Here is a 19,362-nt window from a genome sequence, read left to right as displayed (position 1 = left end):
AGCGACCCCTCCTTGGGTTTCTGAGGCAGTATCACTATGGAAGTAGGATTGCCCAACCTTCCTTCTGAGGAGTGGCTGGTGGGTTTGAACTGCCAGCCATCTGGTTAGCAGGCAAGTGTCTTAGCCACTATGCTACCAGAGCTCCCTTTTTGAGTTTAGATACTTTAAATGCAGGGTTTGCCCAGGACTAGAGTGACTAGTCCTAGTTTGCCCAGGACTGAGGGAGTTCAGGTAGAAAGGCCAAAGAAATTGGGGTATCTCTCACCCAAATAAACCTCTCCAATCTGTGCCACACATGGTATCAGCTTAATCTATAACCCTAATTGTGTAACTTGCTTGCTCAAAACCTCTGTGGCTCTACCTATTAAATTTAGTGCAAACATTTTGGCTTTGTCATTTAAGCTCTTCACTTATTACCTTGCCACAGATTCCAAAGTAGGACAGGCATGTCCTTTATTTTAGCAGGATGGGGTTAACAGAAAGGGCCAACATCTGGGCAGGGAAGACATCAAGAAGGAATCCAGACGCTCATGGAAAAGGCATGAAATGAAAGCCATCCCTATAAAGTGTGCAAAATGAAGTATCAGCATATCTCTGCACAGGGGTGGATTGCATGCAGATATCTGCACAGACATTTAGCACCAGGGGGATCTGCTCGTTTAAGGTCAGGAATGTGGGGCTGGATGTAGTGAGGACATAGAGGTTATCAAGAGTATGGCCAATACATAGGAACATACAGGAAAAGGACTTGGAGCACAAAGAAGTCCAGTTAGACAACTGAGCACAAACATAGGATGGACTTAAAGCAGGTAAGTATCTAGATAAGAAAACTGAAGTGTACCACCTTAGGGTCAGATTAGAAGAGTGCTGATTTTGAACTCCAAAGTGTTGTCTGGGGCCATTTATTGATCTTTAGCTTTAAAACAGTCCTGAAGTAGGTGGCCTCAGCTGTGGAGCAAAGAATGCAGAGAACGGGAACAGGTTAGGCCTAGCACACCTGCCTTACCACTTTACTGCTCCCTCACTCCTTTCTTCTGAAAGCTCCAGCCATGTAGGATAGCTTCAACACCCTTTCTTCTCTAGCCTCTCCACATTTCTCCTTGCTGTTTTCTTTCCCTAGGATACATTTCCACCATTTTCACCTGTTAAAATCCTACCCATTTTTCAAGGCTCAACTCAAATGCCATTCTCCTGCCCTTCCTGCCATCCTCAATGGGGAACTTTGGGCCTTTCCTCCTTTTGACCCTCTATGGCAGTTCTCTGCAATAACATTTTCTGCAGTGTTTTATAATATGTACTGTTCAATACAGTAGCCACTAGCCACATGTGGCTATTAAGCACTTAAATGTGGCAAGTGTGACTAAGGAACTGGACATTTTAATTTTATTCTATTTTAATTTAAATTTAAAGGCCATACATTCCTAGTCACTATTGTATTAGATAGTCCAGTTCCATGGTATTTCTCATAGCACTTCCTCATTAACAATCCAGCAACCATTTATTGCATGCCTATTCTGTGCCAGAGGAGCTCTGGTAGCATGGTGCCTAAGGCACTTGACTGCTAACCAGCAGGCTGGCAGTTCAAACCCATCAGCCATTCCTCGGAAGGAAGATGGGGCAATCTACTTCCACAGTGATACTGCCGTGGCAACCCAAGAAGGGGTTGCTATGTGTTGGGGCTGATTCGATGGCACGAAACAACAACAACATTCTGTGCCAGATGGCACAGGACTAGGCAATGTTTCTTTCAGTTATACATGGGGTCATCAAAGCAGACTTTATGGCAAATAACAATATTCTGGGTCAGGCGTGGTAATTAAAAAAAAAAAAAAAAAACTACCATCAAGTCAGATCCAACTCATAGTGACCCCTCCTTGGGCTTCTGAGGCAGTATCACTACAGGAGTAGATTGCCCAACCTTCGTTCTGAGGAGTGGCTGGTGGGTTTGAACCACCAGCCTCCTGGTTAGCAGTCAAATGCCTTAGGCACTATGCCACCAGAGCTCCTGATAGTAACAGGCAATAGAAATGCAAACATGGATAAGATACAGTCCTTACCCTCAGAAATTAGCATGGATATTCTCCCTTTTACTATAGCTATTGGTATATTTGCCTTATTTATTATAATATACTACATATATCTTCAGGACAGGCATCTTTGTATTCTCCCTTATGCCTAACACAATGCCATGTACATACCAAATTCCCTAATCAATTCATATTGAATTGGGAAATTATCCTATTGTAAAAAAATTAACCTGATCAGAGGTCTAGGAATAAAACATTCCTTTTCTGTTTCATACTCGAAAACACTGCCCAAAATCCCATTGCCATTGAGTCAAATTCTGATTCATACTTACCCTATAGGATAGAGAAGAATTGCCTCCCTAAGGTTTCCAACAATGCAGAATTCTTTAATGTAATGTCGTTAAGTGAACTACACTAGAGGACCTGAAAATTCAGTTGTTAAAATTGAAAGGCCAGAGTCTATAGAGCAGGGAAATAAAAGGTACACAGTTAGTGTCACTATTTGAGGTCCTTCTACATGTACTGCATGCTTCTCTTTCCCCCATCATCCCATCAAGACCTGGTAGTTTTATGTCCCCTCTCTAATCCATAACCAAAATCCATTTTCATATTCTTCATTTACACAAAGTTAGAACAGACTCAAAACCAAACTCACTGCTGTTGAGTCAGTTCTGACTCAAAGCCACCTCTCCTTGGTCTTCCGAGGTAGTATCTCTATGGAAGTAGATTGCCCAGTCTTCCTTCTGAGGAATGGCGGGTGGGTTTGAACTGAGCCTTCTGGTTAGCAGTCAAATGCCTTAAGTACTATGCCACCAGAGCTCCTTAAGCTAGAATAGATGACTAATAGAAGTCAAAATTTTTACTTTCTTTTGGGAGCTTTTGTACTGAAATTGTTAATGCAGCTTTAAGCTAAAGCAATATGCTGTTTCCCAGCTTTTCGCTGAGTTCCCTGGAGAACATAAGTTTTTATGAAGCCCTCTAAGTAATCCATCCTCACTGCGATGGGGAGATAAAAGCCATCTCAATATTTTGGTTCCTGAATAAGAGCATGGAAACAATAAATTAATTGTGTGTATATACATGTTCCATTTTAAAATTAACTTTGTTAAGGTTTAGTTTACATATAATAAAATGTATCCATTGAGAAGGATGCAGTCTGAAGATTTCTGACAAATATATTTAATCATGTAACCATCATCTCAATCAAAATTCAGAACATTTCTGTCACCTCCAAGCAACCTTATGTTCGTTGGCCATTGGTCCTTTCCCACCCTGACTTCAGGCAATTATTGACAAGCTTTTGTCACTTTAGATTAGTTTTGCCTGTTTTAAGATTCCCTTCAAGGAGCTCTGGTGGTATAGTGCCTAAGGCATTTGCTAACCAGAAGGTTAGCAGTTCAGACCCACCAACCACTCCACGGAAGACAGACTGGGCAATCTACTTCCATAAAGATTTGCTATCTCAGAAACCCAAAGGGGGTTGCTATAAGTTAGAATCAACTCCATGGCAGTGAGTTTGCTTTTTTTTTGGAGGATTCCCTGCACATGGAATTATACAGTATGCCTGGCTTCTTTCAGCATAATATTTTTGAGTTTCTTTTATGTGTTGCAGATAGGTGGATGATATTTTTAAGAGTGAAAATTCCTAAACTATGGAGCAGGTCTTGGAAGGAAGATTGGGCAATCTACTTCCGTAGTGATACTGCCTTGGAAACCCAAGGAGGGGTCGCTATGAGTCAGATCCGACTCAATGGCAGTGAGTTGGTTTTTTGTATGGAGCAGGTGGGAGATAATAATAGTTGATATTTATTAAGCACATTTGATGTGCTAAGCACTGTCCAAGTTCTTTATAGTTACTATCTTATTTAATCCTAACATCAACCCCATGAGGTGATATTATTAAGGAGCTCTGGTGGCGTAGTGCCTAAGGCATTTGATTGCTAACCAGAAGGTTAGCACCAGCCACTCCATGGAAGGAAGACTGGGCAATCTGCTTCCATAAAGATTTACTGCCTCAGAAACCCAAACCGGGTAGCAATGAGTCGGAATTGACTCAATGGCAGTGAGGTTTTTTTTTTTTTTTATTGGAGATAAAGAAATTGAGTTACAGAGCATAAGTAATTTGCCAAGTGTCATACAACTCACTAGTGACAGAGCTGGGATTTGAACTCAGAGAGCATGGCCGTAGCGTCAGTGTGTAAAACCACCACACTATGCTAATTTATCAGGGTAGTAATTGAGCCCTGGTGGCATAGTGCCTAAGGCATTTGACTACTAACCAGAAGTCTGGCAGTTCAAACCCACCAGCCATTCCTCAGATGGAAGACTGGGCAATCTACTTCCATAGAGACACCACCATGGAAAACCAAGGAGGTCAGAATTGACTTGACAGCAGTGAGGGAGTGAGCAATAGAGCCCAAGCACTTCTGAGAGTGCTAGGTGTGCACCATTGTATATATCCTGCTCCTCGTCCTCTCTTCCCTCTCACCACCAGCCATCCCCTCTACCTCTGCCATATCACCTAAATAAGGACATACATGTACTTGTCTAAATAAGTGTCTTAAGTTTTCCATAGTAAACAAAAGTTCTGGGAAATATGTGAACAAAGCAGACTAGAAGAGATAAGCAATTACATTTCATTTCTCATTAGTACCAACTTGCCTGGTTTCATGGGCCAGTGCTTATTTTCATGGTTAATTTATCTCATGAGGCTGGATAGGAACAGAAAAAATTGCTTCCTCCATTCTAAGTCAGTGTTTATTTTGGCAGAAATGGCAATTACATTCCACTGTATTAACAGAGGGAGCTCTGGTGGTGTAGTGCCTAAGATATTTGATTGCTAACCAGAAGGCTAGTGTTTCAAACCCACCAGCCACTCCTCAGAAGGAAGATTGGGCAATATACTTCCATAGTGATATTTCCTCAGAAACCCAAAGAGGGGTCACTGTGAGTCAGATTCGACTTGACAGCAGTGAGATATTGACAGAGGTATCAATATTATTCTGTATCATTTCCATAGGCTATATATTTTGTTCTGGTTACCAAGTACCGCTCTGACAAGAATATGCCACAAATGGGGATGGCCTTAACAAACAGGAGTTTATTCTCTTACAGTTTGGAGGCTTTAAATCCAAATTCAAAGTGCCAGGCTCTAGGGGTTGGGTGAAAGCCCCTCAGCCTTGGGCTTCAGCTCTGCCTCCAGCTCCTGGCCCACCAAAGCTAGAGGCTTTTCTTCACTCAGACAGCTGCTGGCTGCTGAGGCTGCCAAGCCCAAGGCTGACAAGTAAAAAGGCACAGTCCCAATGTTACCAAACCACAGAGCTGGCCATTCATTCAAGTCCATTGTAAGTCACAAAGTCAGCAGAGCATGGCAGGCTACTGAAGAACAACATGGCTACATGCAGGGTTCAAGCATGCCATAAACTACAGACCATTCCCCAAGGCTTCTGCTTATATACAGGAAGCAGACCATATTCCCTAAGGCAGCTATTCAGCTGCTCACAGTAGATTCCACCATGGAGTTGATGACCAGTCTCCTCATGGGGAATACTACATCCAGCTGCCCAGCCACTCAACCAGGCCCAGCCAAAATGACACACAAACTGAACTACCACATATTTATTTTTGTACTAGTAAATATTTTTCCTTTAAATTTTATTTGTTGTTGTTGCTGAGAATATACACAGCAAAATATAAACCAATTCAGCAGTTTCTACATGTACCATTTAGCAACACTGAGTACATTCTCCCAGTTGTGGGACCATTCTCACCCTCCTTTTCTGAGTTGCTCCTCCTTCACTAACATAAACTCACTGCCCCTTAAGGGTCCTATCTAATCTTTCAAGTTGTTGTTGTCAATTTGGTCTCATATAGATAGTTCTTAAAATGCTCAAGGTAGACCTTTTTTTTCACTAGTTAAGATAAACTGTTGTTCAGTTTTAAGAATACTTCAGAGGATATTTTTGATTTAGAGTTTAAAGATTATCTCAGGGCAATAGTTTCAGGGGTTTATCCACCCTTCATGCAAGAGCTTTTCTATCTATTATTTCCAATATATCCTCACAAAGGACAAATTACTTTGGAAAGGCAGGAATTAGAATTGCCCCTACTGAGTACGTAATTCCAAGGTAACTTGCTTGAGATTATATACGTTCTTCTGAATGATCTCCAATATTAATGACTGAACAGGACCTAAAAGGCCTCTCCCAGCATCACGCTCTAGGTATTGTGGTCTCCTGATTATAAGTAAAAGAATGCTTTCAGTTTGGATTATGCTAATATTATTGAGAGATATTGTAATTCACTGCCTCCCAAATCAAAGAACAGATCTTTTCTTAATGTTTTTATTATATAAGGATAGAGAGTATTAACAACCAATACCTTAATTACCATCTCTTTCCTGCTTGCTTTCACAGACCAGTGACCTTTTCTATTTCCTAGTGAACAAACTTCATGAATACTTGCCAGAATCTAGGGATAAGAACGCCCTTCAAAATAAAAGCCAAAGGGCTGATGAGCTGGTGTAAGTACTAACCGGATAATTATAGATATTTCTTCCCTTCGAGTGTTAAAGATAAATGGAATGCATTGGACAAAAAAATATACTGCATTAATGATTAATGGTGTTACAAGTTTTGTTTCACATGTTGTTGTTGTTATGTGCCGTCAAGTCAGACCTGACTCATAGCGACCCCTCCTTGGGTTTCCGAGGCAGTATCACTACGGAAGTAGATTGCCTAACCTTCCTTCCATTTGTTTCACATAGATTTTTTAAATACAGCATTTATTTTCCTCCAATTTTAAAGGAAGGATACACAAGAAACTAGTAATATTGACTGTCCTAATGGAGAAGATATGGATGTCTGGAGGAAAAGATATGGGAGAGACCCCTTTCACTGTACTCCCTATTGCACCTGTGAAATTTTGAACTTTAGGAATATGTTACTTATTTGAAGAAATTAAAATTATTTTTCAAAGATAAAAAACAGTGTAATTACCGTAAAAATTTTTGAGGAAATATGTGTACAAAAAATTTGAGAATGACTTCTAATCCCAATATCCAGCTATCAATTCATTTATTCAACAAATATTTCTGAGTGCTTACTAGCAGCAATCACAGAGTAGGTACTCCACCAAAGTTGGTATTTTTATGTATAGAATTCCTTTCTGTATTTTTTCAGCATGGCTATCTAGATGCAATTTTAGCAAGGATTATGGATTCCATAGAACTGTGAGCTTCTAATGAAATCATCATGCTTTTCTTTTTTTTCTAGGGCATGCATTGAAATCATACAGACTCTGGGACTGATGTTCAGAGAAACAGAAACTGAGTTATCACGCTTGAATACGTTAGCAGCTAAGAAGTAAGGTCTTTGTGAATTTGGGACCTTGTAGTTGCAGTCCTTTAACTACTCTGTTGAGTGTCTTCCCAAAACTCATAATTCTCTAACTTCTCTGTTCTACTCTCCTATTCTTTGTCATTTGTCTTTCCACTTCCTTCTGTGATAAACAGATTAATTGGCACATGCTGAGTTCTCTCTGTCCCTCTGGATTACGAAGGGTACAAAGCTTTTCCTCAGCATAATTTTACCTTCTGTTCTAGACTGGAACTTAAAAAGGCCAAATGACATTGTACATTAAAAGGCAACAAGAGTCTACTAGAATTTTCCAAAATATCCTTATATCCTTACAATGGAAAAATTGCAATGCAAAGTCAAGAGTTATACGAGCTTCATTTAATATATAACTGTGTGAACTGGGAGGATTTTTACAGTATAAATTGCTGTAATAAAGGTACTCCAAGATAAGTGACCCAAATAAAGTGAAATTGGTATCTGTCTCACACTACTGTCCAGGGTAGGTAGTCAAGCCATAAGATCAACCAGGGACTTAGCCTCCTTCCCTTTGCTACTCTTCTACCTTCTCTCATTCTGTTTTAGGAAGAAGGATGGGGCCATCTACTTCTGAAAAAATTGGCCACTGAAAACCTTATGAATAGCAGTGAAACAATGTCTGATATGTTCCTGGATAGGTTTACAAATAGCAGTGAAACATTGTCCCATATAGTGCTGGAAGATGAGTTCCTCAGGTTGGAAGGCACTTAAAATATGACTGGGAAAGAGCGGCCTCCTCAAAGTAAAGTCAACTTCAATGATGTGGATGGAGTAAACCTTTTGGGACCTTCATATGCTGATGTGGCACAACTCAAAAAGAGAAGAAACAGCTGCAAACATTCAATTATAATCAGAATGTGGAATGTATGGAATAGGAATCTAGGAAAATTGGAATTGATAAAAAATGAAATGGAACACATAACAGTCAATATACTTGGCATTAGTGAGCTGAAATGGACTGGTACTAGCCATTTTGAATCAGACAATTATATAGCTACTGTGCTGGGAATCACAAATTGAAGAGTAATGACATTGCATTCATTGTCAAAAAGAATATTTCAAGATCTATCCTGAACTACAATGCTGTCAGTGATAGAATAATATTCATATGCCTACAAGGAAGATCACTTAATACAACTATTATTCAAACTTATGCACCAACCACTAAAGACAGAAATGAAGAAACTGAAGATTTTTACCAACTTCTGCAGTCTGAAATTAACCAAACACACAATCAAGATATATTGAGAGTTACTGGTGATTGGAATGTGAAAGTTGGAAACAAAGAAGCAGCACTAGGAATTGGAAAATATGGGCTTGGTGAAAAAATTATGCCAGAGACCTCATGACAGAATTTTGCAAGACCAATGACTTAATCATTGCAAATACTATCTTGCCAGATGGAATACACAGGAATCAAATAGACTATATCTGTGGAAAGAGGTGATGGAGAAGCTCAATATCATCAGTCAAAACGAGACCAGGAGCTGACTGTGGAACAGACCATCAATTCCTCATATGCAAGTTCAAGTTGAAGCTGATGAATATTAAAACAAGTTCATGAGAGCCAAAATATGACCTTGATTATACACCATCTGAATTAAGAAACCATCTGAAGAATAGATTTGATGCATCAAACACCAATGACTGAAGACCAGATGCGTTGTGGGATGGCATCAAGAACATCATCCATAAGAAAGCAAAAGGTCATTAAAAAGACAGAAGAGGAAGAAAAGACCAAAAATGGATGTCAGAAAGGAGTCTGAAACTTGTGCTTGAATGGAGAGAAGCTAAAGCAAATGGAAGAAATGATGATGTAAAAGATCTGAACAGAAGATTTCAAAGGGCATCTTAAGAAGACAAAGTATTACAATGAAATATGCAAATACCTGGAATTAGAAAACCAAAAGGAAAGAACATACTTGGCATTTCTCAAATTGAAAGAATTGAGAAAAAATTCAAGCCTTGAGTTGCAATACCAAAGGAGTCTATAGATAAAATATTGAACAATGCAGGAAGCATCAAAAGAAGATGGAAGGAATACACAGAGTCACTAGCCCAAAAACAACTGGTCAACATTTAATAATTTCAGAAGGTAGCATATGACCAATAACAGATGATATTGAAGGAAGAAGTCCAAGCTGCACTTGGGTTTGAAGGAATTGGTGAAAAACAAGGCACCAGGAATTGACAGGCTACTCATTGAGATGTTTCAACAAATGGATGGCACTCACTTGTTTATGCCAAGGAATTGGGAAGACAGCTATCTGGCCAACTGACTGGAAGAGATTCATATTTGAGCCCATTCCAAAGAAAGGTGACCCAACAGAATGCTGAAATTATTGAACAATATCATTACTAGCACACACAAGTAGTCTTGCTGAATATAATTAAAAAACTGTTGCAGCACAGTATATTGACAGTGAACTGACAGAAATTCAAGCCAGATTCAGAAGAGTTTGTGAAATGAGGGATATCATTGCTGATGTCACATGGATCTTGGCTAAAAGCAGAGAATATCAGAAAGATGTTTACCATGTTTTATTGACTATGCAAAGGCATTTGATTGCGTGGCCCATAACAAATTATGAATAACACTGCAAAGAATGGGAATTCCAGAACACTTAATTGTGCTCATGAGGAACCTGTACATAGACCAAGAGGCAGTTGTTAGAACAGAACAAGGGAATACTGCATGGTTTAAAATCAGGAAAGATTGTGTCAGGGTTGTATCCTTTTACCATACTTATTCAATCTGCATGCTGAGTAAATAATCTGAGAAGCTGGACTATATGAAAAAGAAGAATGCAGCAGCATGCTAGGAGGAAGACTCATTAACAACCTGCCCTATGCAGATGACACAAACTTGCTTGCTGAAAGTGAAGATGATTTGAAGCACTTACTGATGAAGATCAAAGGCTATATAGCCTTCAGTATGAATTACACCTCTACAGAAAGAAAACAAAAATCCTCACAAATGGACCAATAAACAACATCATTATAAATGGAGAAAAGATTTGACATTGTCAAGGATTTCATTTTACTTGGAACCACAATCAACACCTTTGGAAGCAGCAGTCAAGAAATCAGGCAACACTGCACCAGGCAAATCTGCTGCAACAGATCTCATTAAAGAATTAAAGAACAAAGATGTCACTTTAAAGACTAAGGTGTGCCTGACCCAAGCCATGGTATTTTCAATCACCTCATATGTGTGTGAAAGCTGGACAATGAATAAGGAAGACTGAAGAAGAATTGATGCATTTGAATTGTGGTGCTGACGGAGAATATTGAAAACATCATGGACTGCCAGAAAAAGGAACAAATCTGTCCTGGAAGAAGTGCAGCCAGAATGTTCTTTAGATGTGAGAATGGCCAGACTTCATCTCTCATACTTTGGTCATGTTATCAGAAGGATCCTGGAGAAGGATATCATGCTTGGTAAAATAGAGGGTCAGTAAAAAAGGGGAAGACTTTGAACTAGATGGATTGACTCAGTGGCTGCAACAATGGGCTCAAGCACAGCAATGATTGTGAGGATGATGCAGAACAGGGCAGTGTTTCCTTCTGTTGTGCACAGGGTCACTATGACTAAGAACTGACATAACGACACCTAATGATAACAACCACAATAACAAGTTGACTTACGAGACTATGAGTTTGCCCTTCAAATTCTGTGTTTTAAAGTAATACATTCAAAATTCCTATGTTGGAAATAGTATCACTCTAAGGAATGAAAGTATCAAACTAGTTGCAATGGTTAATAGTTTTATTAAGAAGTAGTATTCAGGTGCTATCCAACAATTCCATTGTATGAACCCACCCAGTGGCTCTGTGGGAAAAAGACCTGGAGATCTGCTCTCATAAAGATAAAACAAAAAACACCAGTGCCATCCAGTTGATTTTGACTCCTACTGACACAGCAGAACTGCCCCATAGGGTTTCCAAGGCTGTAAATCTTTATGGAAGCAGGCTTATCTTATCTTTCTCCTGAGGAGTGGCTGGTGGGTTCTAAGTGCAGCCCATTTTGGTTAGCAGCCCAATGCTTGAACCACAGCGCCACCAAAGGTCCTACCATAAAGATTCAAAAAAAAAAAAAAAACCTCACTGCCTTCGAGTGGATCCAACTCATAGTGACCCTTCCTTGGGTTTCTGAGGCAGTTATCACTATGGAAGTAGACTGCCCAACCTTCCTTCTGAGGAGTGGCTGGTGGGTTTGAACTCCCAGCCTGCTGGTTAAGCAGTCAAGTGCCTTAGGCACTACACCAACAGCATAGAAAACCCTATGGAGCAGTCCTACTCTGTTATATGGGGTCACTGTGATCTAAAAATTGACAGCAACTAACAACAACAAGCAATGAATGTATCAAACTGTTGGGACCATTTTTAAAGGTGTGATGTCAATTCCATAATAAGTCTCTTTAGGAAGAAACTATCATTTCGATTATAATTTCTTCCATCTATTATTGACCTAAACCAAAACCAAATCCACTGCCACGCCAACTCATGCGACCTTTTGGACAGAGTAGAACTACCCCAACAACGTTGTAAATCTTTATGGAAGCAGACTGCCTTATCTTTCTTCCACAGAACAGCTGGTGGGTCAAACTGCCAACCTTTCGTTTAAAAGCTGAATGCTTTAACCACTGTGCCACTAGAGCTCCTAATATAAATTTAGTGGATTTTAAATTAAGTAAGTTGGTGGAAGCAGTGGATTTCACATTAAATTCCATTTAAAAATGAAAAAAAAATTTCCTCTTTATTATTTTCATTAGTGAAAACTTCATTAGCTCAACACACTTAGCTTTGTTCTTCTTGATATGTGCCTTTAATCCTTTCATATTTTAGGATTGTCATGGTTAAATTCACATACTATCAGAGTAAGTGACCCAGAATTTAAGAATTCTTTTCCTTAGCCATCATATGGTATTTTGAAAAGAAGTTGTTACTGAAAACAAAGGACTATAAGTAAATATAACAGTGAATGGAATGTCACTTCAAAGCTAATATCAGGAAAAGCTTCTAAATGGAAGGTTCTACTGATTTTGGAAGGGTCTTCTAAAAGTTATACTGATCATTTAAAAAGAGCCTCAATAAAACATTAACAGATATCCTGTAGGACATATCCTGCTTTTTTTTTGAGAAATGCACTAGTTGACATTGTTCTTTTCCGTATCTGAGAACTAGGTTTGCTTTTTGTGTTGGAGAAAGAAGGGGGATTGTATTTTTATTTGGATTTTGGTTAATCATGACCTCATAAGTATGATAAAGATTAAAATGATTATGAAAAAGAGTGTTGTTATGTGCCGTCAAGTTGGACCCAACTCATAGCGACCCCTCCTTGGGTTTCCGAGGCAGTATCACTATGGAAGTAGATTGTCCCATCTTCCTTCTGAGGAGTGGCTGTGGGTTTGAACCACCAGCCTTCTGGTTAGCAGTCAAGTACTTTAGGCACTATGCTACCAGAGCTCCCATGAAAAAGAGTAGGCCTCAAATAATATTACTGAAAAAGAATTGTTTATAGTCTCCTTTATGCCATCACGAAAGGAATGCTTATGACTATAGAGAATTTTTATATAGTCCTGTTTGTAAATTCTTTTGGTATTCCTACCCACCAAAGCTACTCTGATGTTGTCTCTAATTCAGGCAAATGATTTTTCTAGTGGCTGCCTTCAACTCCTCTTCTGCCAAATGTGCTTAATTATGAAGGTGGTGTTATTATTTATTATCCTAGTTCCTTTGGATGCACATTTTGAATTGTGTTTTTCTTTTTTTGTTTGTAACCTTAAATAATAGGATATATTATTCAAACGTGGTAACATTTAAGTGAGTTGTTAGCATGGGTTTATAGTCAATACCTAGCCTTTGAAAGCAAAGATCTAAGGTTAATACTCGCTTTATTAATTAGTAACTAATGGTGTTCAGGAGCCCTGGTGACGTAGTGGTTAAAGCATTTGGCTGCTCACCTAAAGGTTGGCAGAACTGAACCCACTAGCTGCTCTGTGGGAGAAAGACGAGGCCATCAGCTTCCATAAAGATGATAGCCTTGGAAACCTTATGAGGCAGTTCTACTCTGTCTTATAAGGTTGCTATGAGTTAGCATCAATGGCAGTGGGTTTGGTTTGGATTTAGCCGTGTTTAGTGGAACATAAGCCCCTGGAATGCCCTGTTAAAAAAGGGTTCTGGTGTCAAATAAGCTTGTGATCAAATAAGCATTTTAAGAAATGCTACATACTGTATCTTTCTTGTGGTAATACACAGTGTATATTGTTAAAGCCTCTGAGAAGTCCTGTAGTAAAGATTTCTGGTGGACTTTGAGCACAGAAACCATTTTGACCATAATATTGCTAGACATTAGTAATATATGAAAAGCCCTTTGGAAAAAAACTGCTATAATTGAAATCACCCAAAGCCCTTTAAATCCAGATTTTATTTTCTAAGATTTCCAAGCTATGTGACTCCCCTTATTTCTTTTAGAATTAAATTTACTTTGAATCAAAAGATCAAGAAACTCTTTTACTTTAATTTAAATGTCTTATCACTAGACATGGGAGCTCTGGTAGCATCAGTGCCTAAGGCACTTGACTGCTAACCAGAAGGCTGGCAGTTCAAACCCACCAGCCACCCTCAGAAGGAAGATGGGGTAATCTACTTCCGTAGTGATACCACCTCGGAAACCCAAGGAGGTGTCACTATGAGTCGGGTCCGACTCGATGGCACATAACAACAACAACACCACTAGACATTAACCTGCATGTTCAAAGATTCAAAAATTTAGTCAAGAATGGTCTGTGATGCTTAGGATATTTAAGTACAATGATACTCAATGTCTGCAAAGTTGGCTTCACAGCTTTTCCTTCCAAAAATTTACTTATTAATTGCTTTTATTTATTTTTCAGGGGAATACTATTTAATCTTTTGGTAATTTTAATTAGTGAACCTCAGATTCCAAAATCCTGTCCTGTATTTGATATCCAGTTGGTGGCCGATTCAACTTTAGTTGAGATGTCGTTTGATGCTGAGGTGAGTTGAGCATTTTTGAGGTAGACTAAATATAATCTATAGGAGCCCTGGCTTCCTGTCTTTTAATGTGTGTCATGGCATTGGAGAAGATAGAAGTATTGTAAAATTGTAGAATATAGAAGTATTCTACACTAAATCAAAGAGTATGTGTTTTGTCATTGGCCTCAAAACTTAAATAACTATTCTGTCAATATTTATATATTCATTTTATGTTTTAAGGCATACTGTATATATTAAAAGTATTTAGCATTCTGTATAAATTTGATAAAAGTTTATCTCTGTATACGTAATTATTTATATATAATTATGATGCATGTTGTTGGGAACAGCTCTGGTAGCGTAGTGCCTAAGGCACTTGACTACTAACCAGAAGGCTGGTCGTTCAAACCCATCAGCCACTCCTTGGAAGGAATGTTGGGCAATCTACGTCTGTAGTGATACTGCCTGGGAAACCCAAAGAGGGGTCGCTATGAGTCAGATCCAATCGACAGCAATTTAAAAAAAAAAAGGATGCATGTAATTTTACATATACGAGTTTCTCTCGGTACAAAAGCACTGTCTGTAGAAATTTTGGGGTTAACTCTCATACCTTAGTTGACCTTTGGAAGCCATTCATCTCAGCCTGCCTGAGCAGTACAAACTCTTGGTGCGATATATATATATGTGTGTATATATATATATATATATATATATATATATATATATATATATGTATATATATATAAATTTGTGTCAAAAATAGAAATATCAGGCTGCCTAGAAAGTGCTTATTTTGGAAGAATAAATCAGTTTGTTGGTTCATTTTGAGTGAGGTCAATATAGAATTTTTTTTTAAAGGATATGACATGATTTGATAAGTTCTTGAACATATCATTAGCATTATGTTTTAGAAAGCTCTTAAATTTACTAACTAAATATTTACTGAGCATCTATATAAGCTAAATAGTATAATATGCAGTGGGGTAAAAATGGTATATAAATGGTATATAAATTAATGCCTTCATTAATTTATGGTCTGGTGGAAGAGAGAGCCATTAATCAACTACACCAATGAACATATAATTAAAGACTATATGGAACTTCTATGATAATAATTTCAATAATAGAGCAAGTAGATTAGAAATGAAAGAATCAGATAGAAGAAAAGCTCAGATAGGCAGAGCTGTTAAGAAGCTAGTGTAGTAGTCCAAGTGAGAGATGATACAGTCCAGAAGGAAACCTTCCTTGACCTCCAGATGAGACTAGGCCTTCTTTTCAGAGGTCTCCTAACTTCCTGTGCTTTTCATTCACAGTCTTTGTTTCAGTTTGTATTACAAATATATTTACTTGAATATTAGATTGATGTCTATTCTTCAACTAGATTGTATATTCCATGAGAGCAGGACCATGTCTGTGTTGCTCTCCATTGTATCCCTGGTACACAAACCAGTGTCTGATGCATATTTTTAGAATAAATAAATGAAGAAAAGAAAAATAAGGATGGCAGTTGTAAAGAGGATAGATTCCAGAAATTTTTAGGAAGTTGAGTTGATAGATTGATGCAAAGATAAAGAATAGTGAAGATTAGGTGACTTTTAGATTCTGGCCTGGGAGTCAAGATGAGAACTGCAGAAAGAAGAGAGGAAAAATAACAAGCTGGTTTTGAATTTGTTCAAAGTTTTGGTTCCGAGGCCAAACAGAGTGGGCAATTTCAAACTAGAGCTCTTCCTTGCAAAGACTACTGTTAGGGAATATGTGTTGGTCTGCAGCATGCCAACAGATGACATAAATGCCCCATGTGGTTTATGGGTCAGAAGACAGCCTCATTAACTTTTTGGGGAGTTCTTAAAAGCAATGGAATTTCTCTAAGCCCTATATTTACCCACACTAGAGAAAGATTTTTAGTTGAACTTGGGGAGAGTCTAATTTCCCTCAAAGAATCGTAGGTGAGTAGAAAGGGAACATTTTTTACCACCTTAGTTATAGAGAAAGCATATTTCTCCATAGTTTACACAAAGTAGGATTGTTTATCTGATTGATTTAGCAAATCGGGTATACAATTTTTTTGTGTTAGTATTCTGTGGGCCATTATATCTTCTTTCGTCAACCCACTACCTTGGCCAATATTAAATATTTAGTCTTTTCATGAAAGCCACTTTCTTGAGAATGATTGAATCAAGTGGACAGGAAGATTGTCCACACTAATTATATTTTTAGTCAGTTAAATATTCATTTATAAGTGCCTAAAGAGCACCAAGAGGAATGACCATATTCTGGCACTGTCTCTGATATTGCATTGATTATTCTTTAAAATTCTAGTTACAGAAGCTTATCTTGGAATATACAGATACAGCTACAGCACTTTTGTATGAGATACTTCTTGCCTTTCAGCAGGTACAATATATATTTATTTATATACATTGTATGATTATTATATATTATTATATGTATATCATATGATTATATAGTAAATTATTAATAATACACCACAAATTCTTAGATTAGCACTGGTCTCTAAAACAAACTTACAGGATGTTACCTTTATTCTTAAAACACTCAAAATACTTATATTAAAGATTTGATTAATCAGAATAAAAATGTACTTGAGAATGAGTACCTTATTGGATATAGCTTGAACTTCATGAATATAACTTATTTCCTTGAGTCTTTTAGGGAAATCTTGGATTGGGATCAACAAAATTTGCTATTAGTTGGATGATGTCCTTTCTACAAAGTCGTCCTCCCATAGTAAGTACCTAGGAGTAAAAACAAAATGACCATTCAAAGCTAATTTAAATGTTCTTGTGGTCAATTAATAAAACATATTCTCTATGAAGTAGCCTACTTTATAAAACAGAAGCTAAATGTAAGCTGACAATTATAGTATTGATTTACAATAAAATATTTTTACATGTTAATATTTTACATGTTAATATTTTAAAATGTTTAAGCTACTGAGATGATCATTATTTCATGAAAATTTCTAAACTATAGGTACAAAAATGGCATACTAAATTATTGACCATATAACTGAATTAAAATTTAAGTTAAACAGATCTCCATGGCAAAAGTATGAATGTATCACTTAGGATAACCTGTGAACTTCTGCCCTGGTGTCATCATTCCAGCCCATACAATCACTATCTCCACAATTTCCTGTGACATGTTTATGAGAAACTGGCTAGGGCTAGATGGTCTATTTGTCAGTAGTACAACCAACTGCCTTATACCAAGATTGAGCCCATGAACTTGGCTCTTTCCATGGAACAGAAACCTTAACCTTCACTTCAGAGTGTCACACAGATGTTAGTCACTTACAGCAAAAGAAGCTCATGCATAACATGCAAGACTCCTACTTTTTCTGTACAATGGTTGCAACCCTATCGTCTGAACTGATAGGTGAAAATCTATGGTCATAGGAACTCTGAGAAACAGAACATTTTCTTTATTAACCTCCTTGTTGTTGTTGTTATGTATCGTCAAGTCGGACCCAACACATAGCAACCCCTCCTTGGGTTTCCGAGACAGTATCACTACGGAAGTAGATTGCCCCATCTTCCTTCTGAGGAGTGGCTGGTGGATTTGAACCACCAGCCTTCTGGTTAGCAGTCAAGTGCCTTAGGCACTGCACTACCAGAGCTCCCTTTTAACCTCTAGGGTTAGTTAAAGGATGTCTGGTAGTACAATGGTTAAGTGTTTGGCTGCTAAATGAAGGTTGGCAATTTGAACCTACCAGCCACTCCTCAGAAGAAAAGGCCTGGTGATCTGCTCCAGGAAAGATTACAGGATAGGAAACCCTATGGGGCAGTTCTACTCTGTCCTATAGAGTCACCAGGAGTCAGATTGCCTCAATGGCATAACACAACAACAGGGTTGGTTCACCCAAGAAATCGAGTTGCATATTCTGTGATCAGAAAGTTCATCAGGTTGAAAAGTCACAGAAAGCTAATTTGGATCATTAAGACTGTTGAAAGCTTCAGTATTAACCCATTTCTGAAGGGTTTAGGTAGAAATAGACCATATGATAGAATTTTACAAGGAAGAAAATGAGGGATCATTGAATGTACCTGCTTGTCAGTAAGTTTTGATTATCTTAGTTGGTTAAAGCAAGGTGCTAAAGAAGTTAAGAATTTAATCCCCAAATGGGCTAATTAGCGTTGCTTTGTTCCACTGTTCTGGACTGTCTTAACTCAGTCTGTTTGCCAGCTACAATGTTGAGTCAATATATGTAAACAGATCTGGAAAAAAGTTACTTTAAACCATGTCCTACCCAAGGAGATACATAGCAACATCTTTTAATAGAAACAGCAATGCATTTTTGATACTAATTTAATGGGGTGCAGGGTGGCCTAGTGTTTAGAACTGGAAAGAACATCAGCATTTCTGGTTTTTTTTTTTTTTTATACTAGCCAAAAAATGACACAGACCTACATTTATGGTAAACCAAAAACCAAACTCACTGCCATTGAGTTGAATCGGACTCATACCAACCCCCATTGGGTTTCCGAGGCTGTAAATCTTTACAGAAGTAGATTGTCCTATCATCCTTCCAAAGAGCAGCTGGTGGGTTTGAACCACTGGCCTTCTGGTTAGTAGGCAAATGCCTTATCCCCTACTCCACTAGAGCTCTTTACACATATGGTTGTTTGTTGTTGTTATGTGCCATCGAGTCAGACCCAACTCATAGTGACCCCTCCTTGGGTTTCCAAGGTGGTATCACTACAGAAGTAGATTGCCCAACCTTCTTTCCGAAGAGGGGCTGGTGGGTTTGAATCGCCAGCCTTCTGGTTAGCAGTCAAGTGCCTTGGGCACTTTGCTACCAGAGCTCCTTACACACTTATGGTTGTTGTTGTTGTTGTTAAGTGCCGTCGAGTCGTTTCCGACTCATAGCGACCCCATGCACAGCAGAACGAAACACTGCCCGATCCCGCACCAGCCCC

General features: G+C 38.4%; 1 protein-coding gene across 1 annotated transcript in view; it reads left to right on the top strand.

Moving 5' to 3' along the window:
• The window catches only part of CUNH12orf56 (chromosome unknown C12orf56 homolog), a 169,880-nt gene that overhangs the window by 144,672 nt on the left and 5,846 nt on the right, over positions 1-19,362 (top strand). Inside the window, exons 7-11 of the mRNA XM_007942732.2 lie at positions 6,443-6,549; positions 7,301-7,390; positions 14,320-14,443; positions 16,742-16,816; positions 17,096-17,170. Coding sequence (XP_007940923.1) covers positions 6,443-6,549; positions 7,301-7,390; positions 14,320-14,443; positions 16,742-16,816; positions 17,096-17,170 — 471 coding nt within the window. The remainder of the gene's footprint in view (positions 1-6,442; positions 6,550-7,300; positions 7,391-14,319; positions 14,444-16,741; positions 16,817-17,095; positions 17,171-19,362) is intronic.

The sequence above is a fragment of the Orycteropus afer genome, unplaced genomic scaffold (assembly GCF_000298275.1).
Source record: "Orycteropus afer afer isolate SDZICR_OR568_19922 unplaced genomic scaffold, OryAfe1.0 scaffold00097, whole genome shotgun sequence".
NCBI classification, from domain to species: domain Eukaryota; kingdom Metazoa; phylum Chordata; class Mammalia; order Tubulidentata; family Orycteropodidae; genus Orycteropus; species Orycteropus afer.
This window is presented reverse-complemented; position numbering and strand designations above follow the sequence as displayed.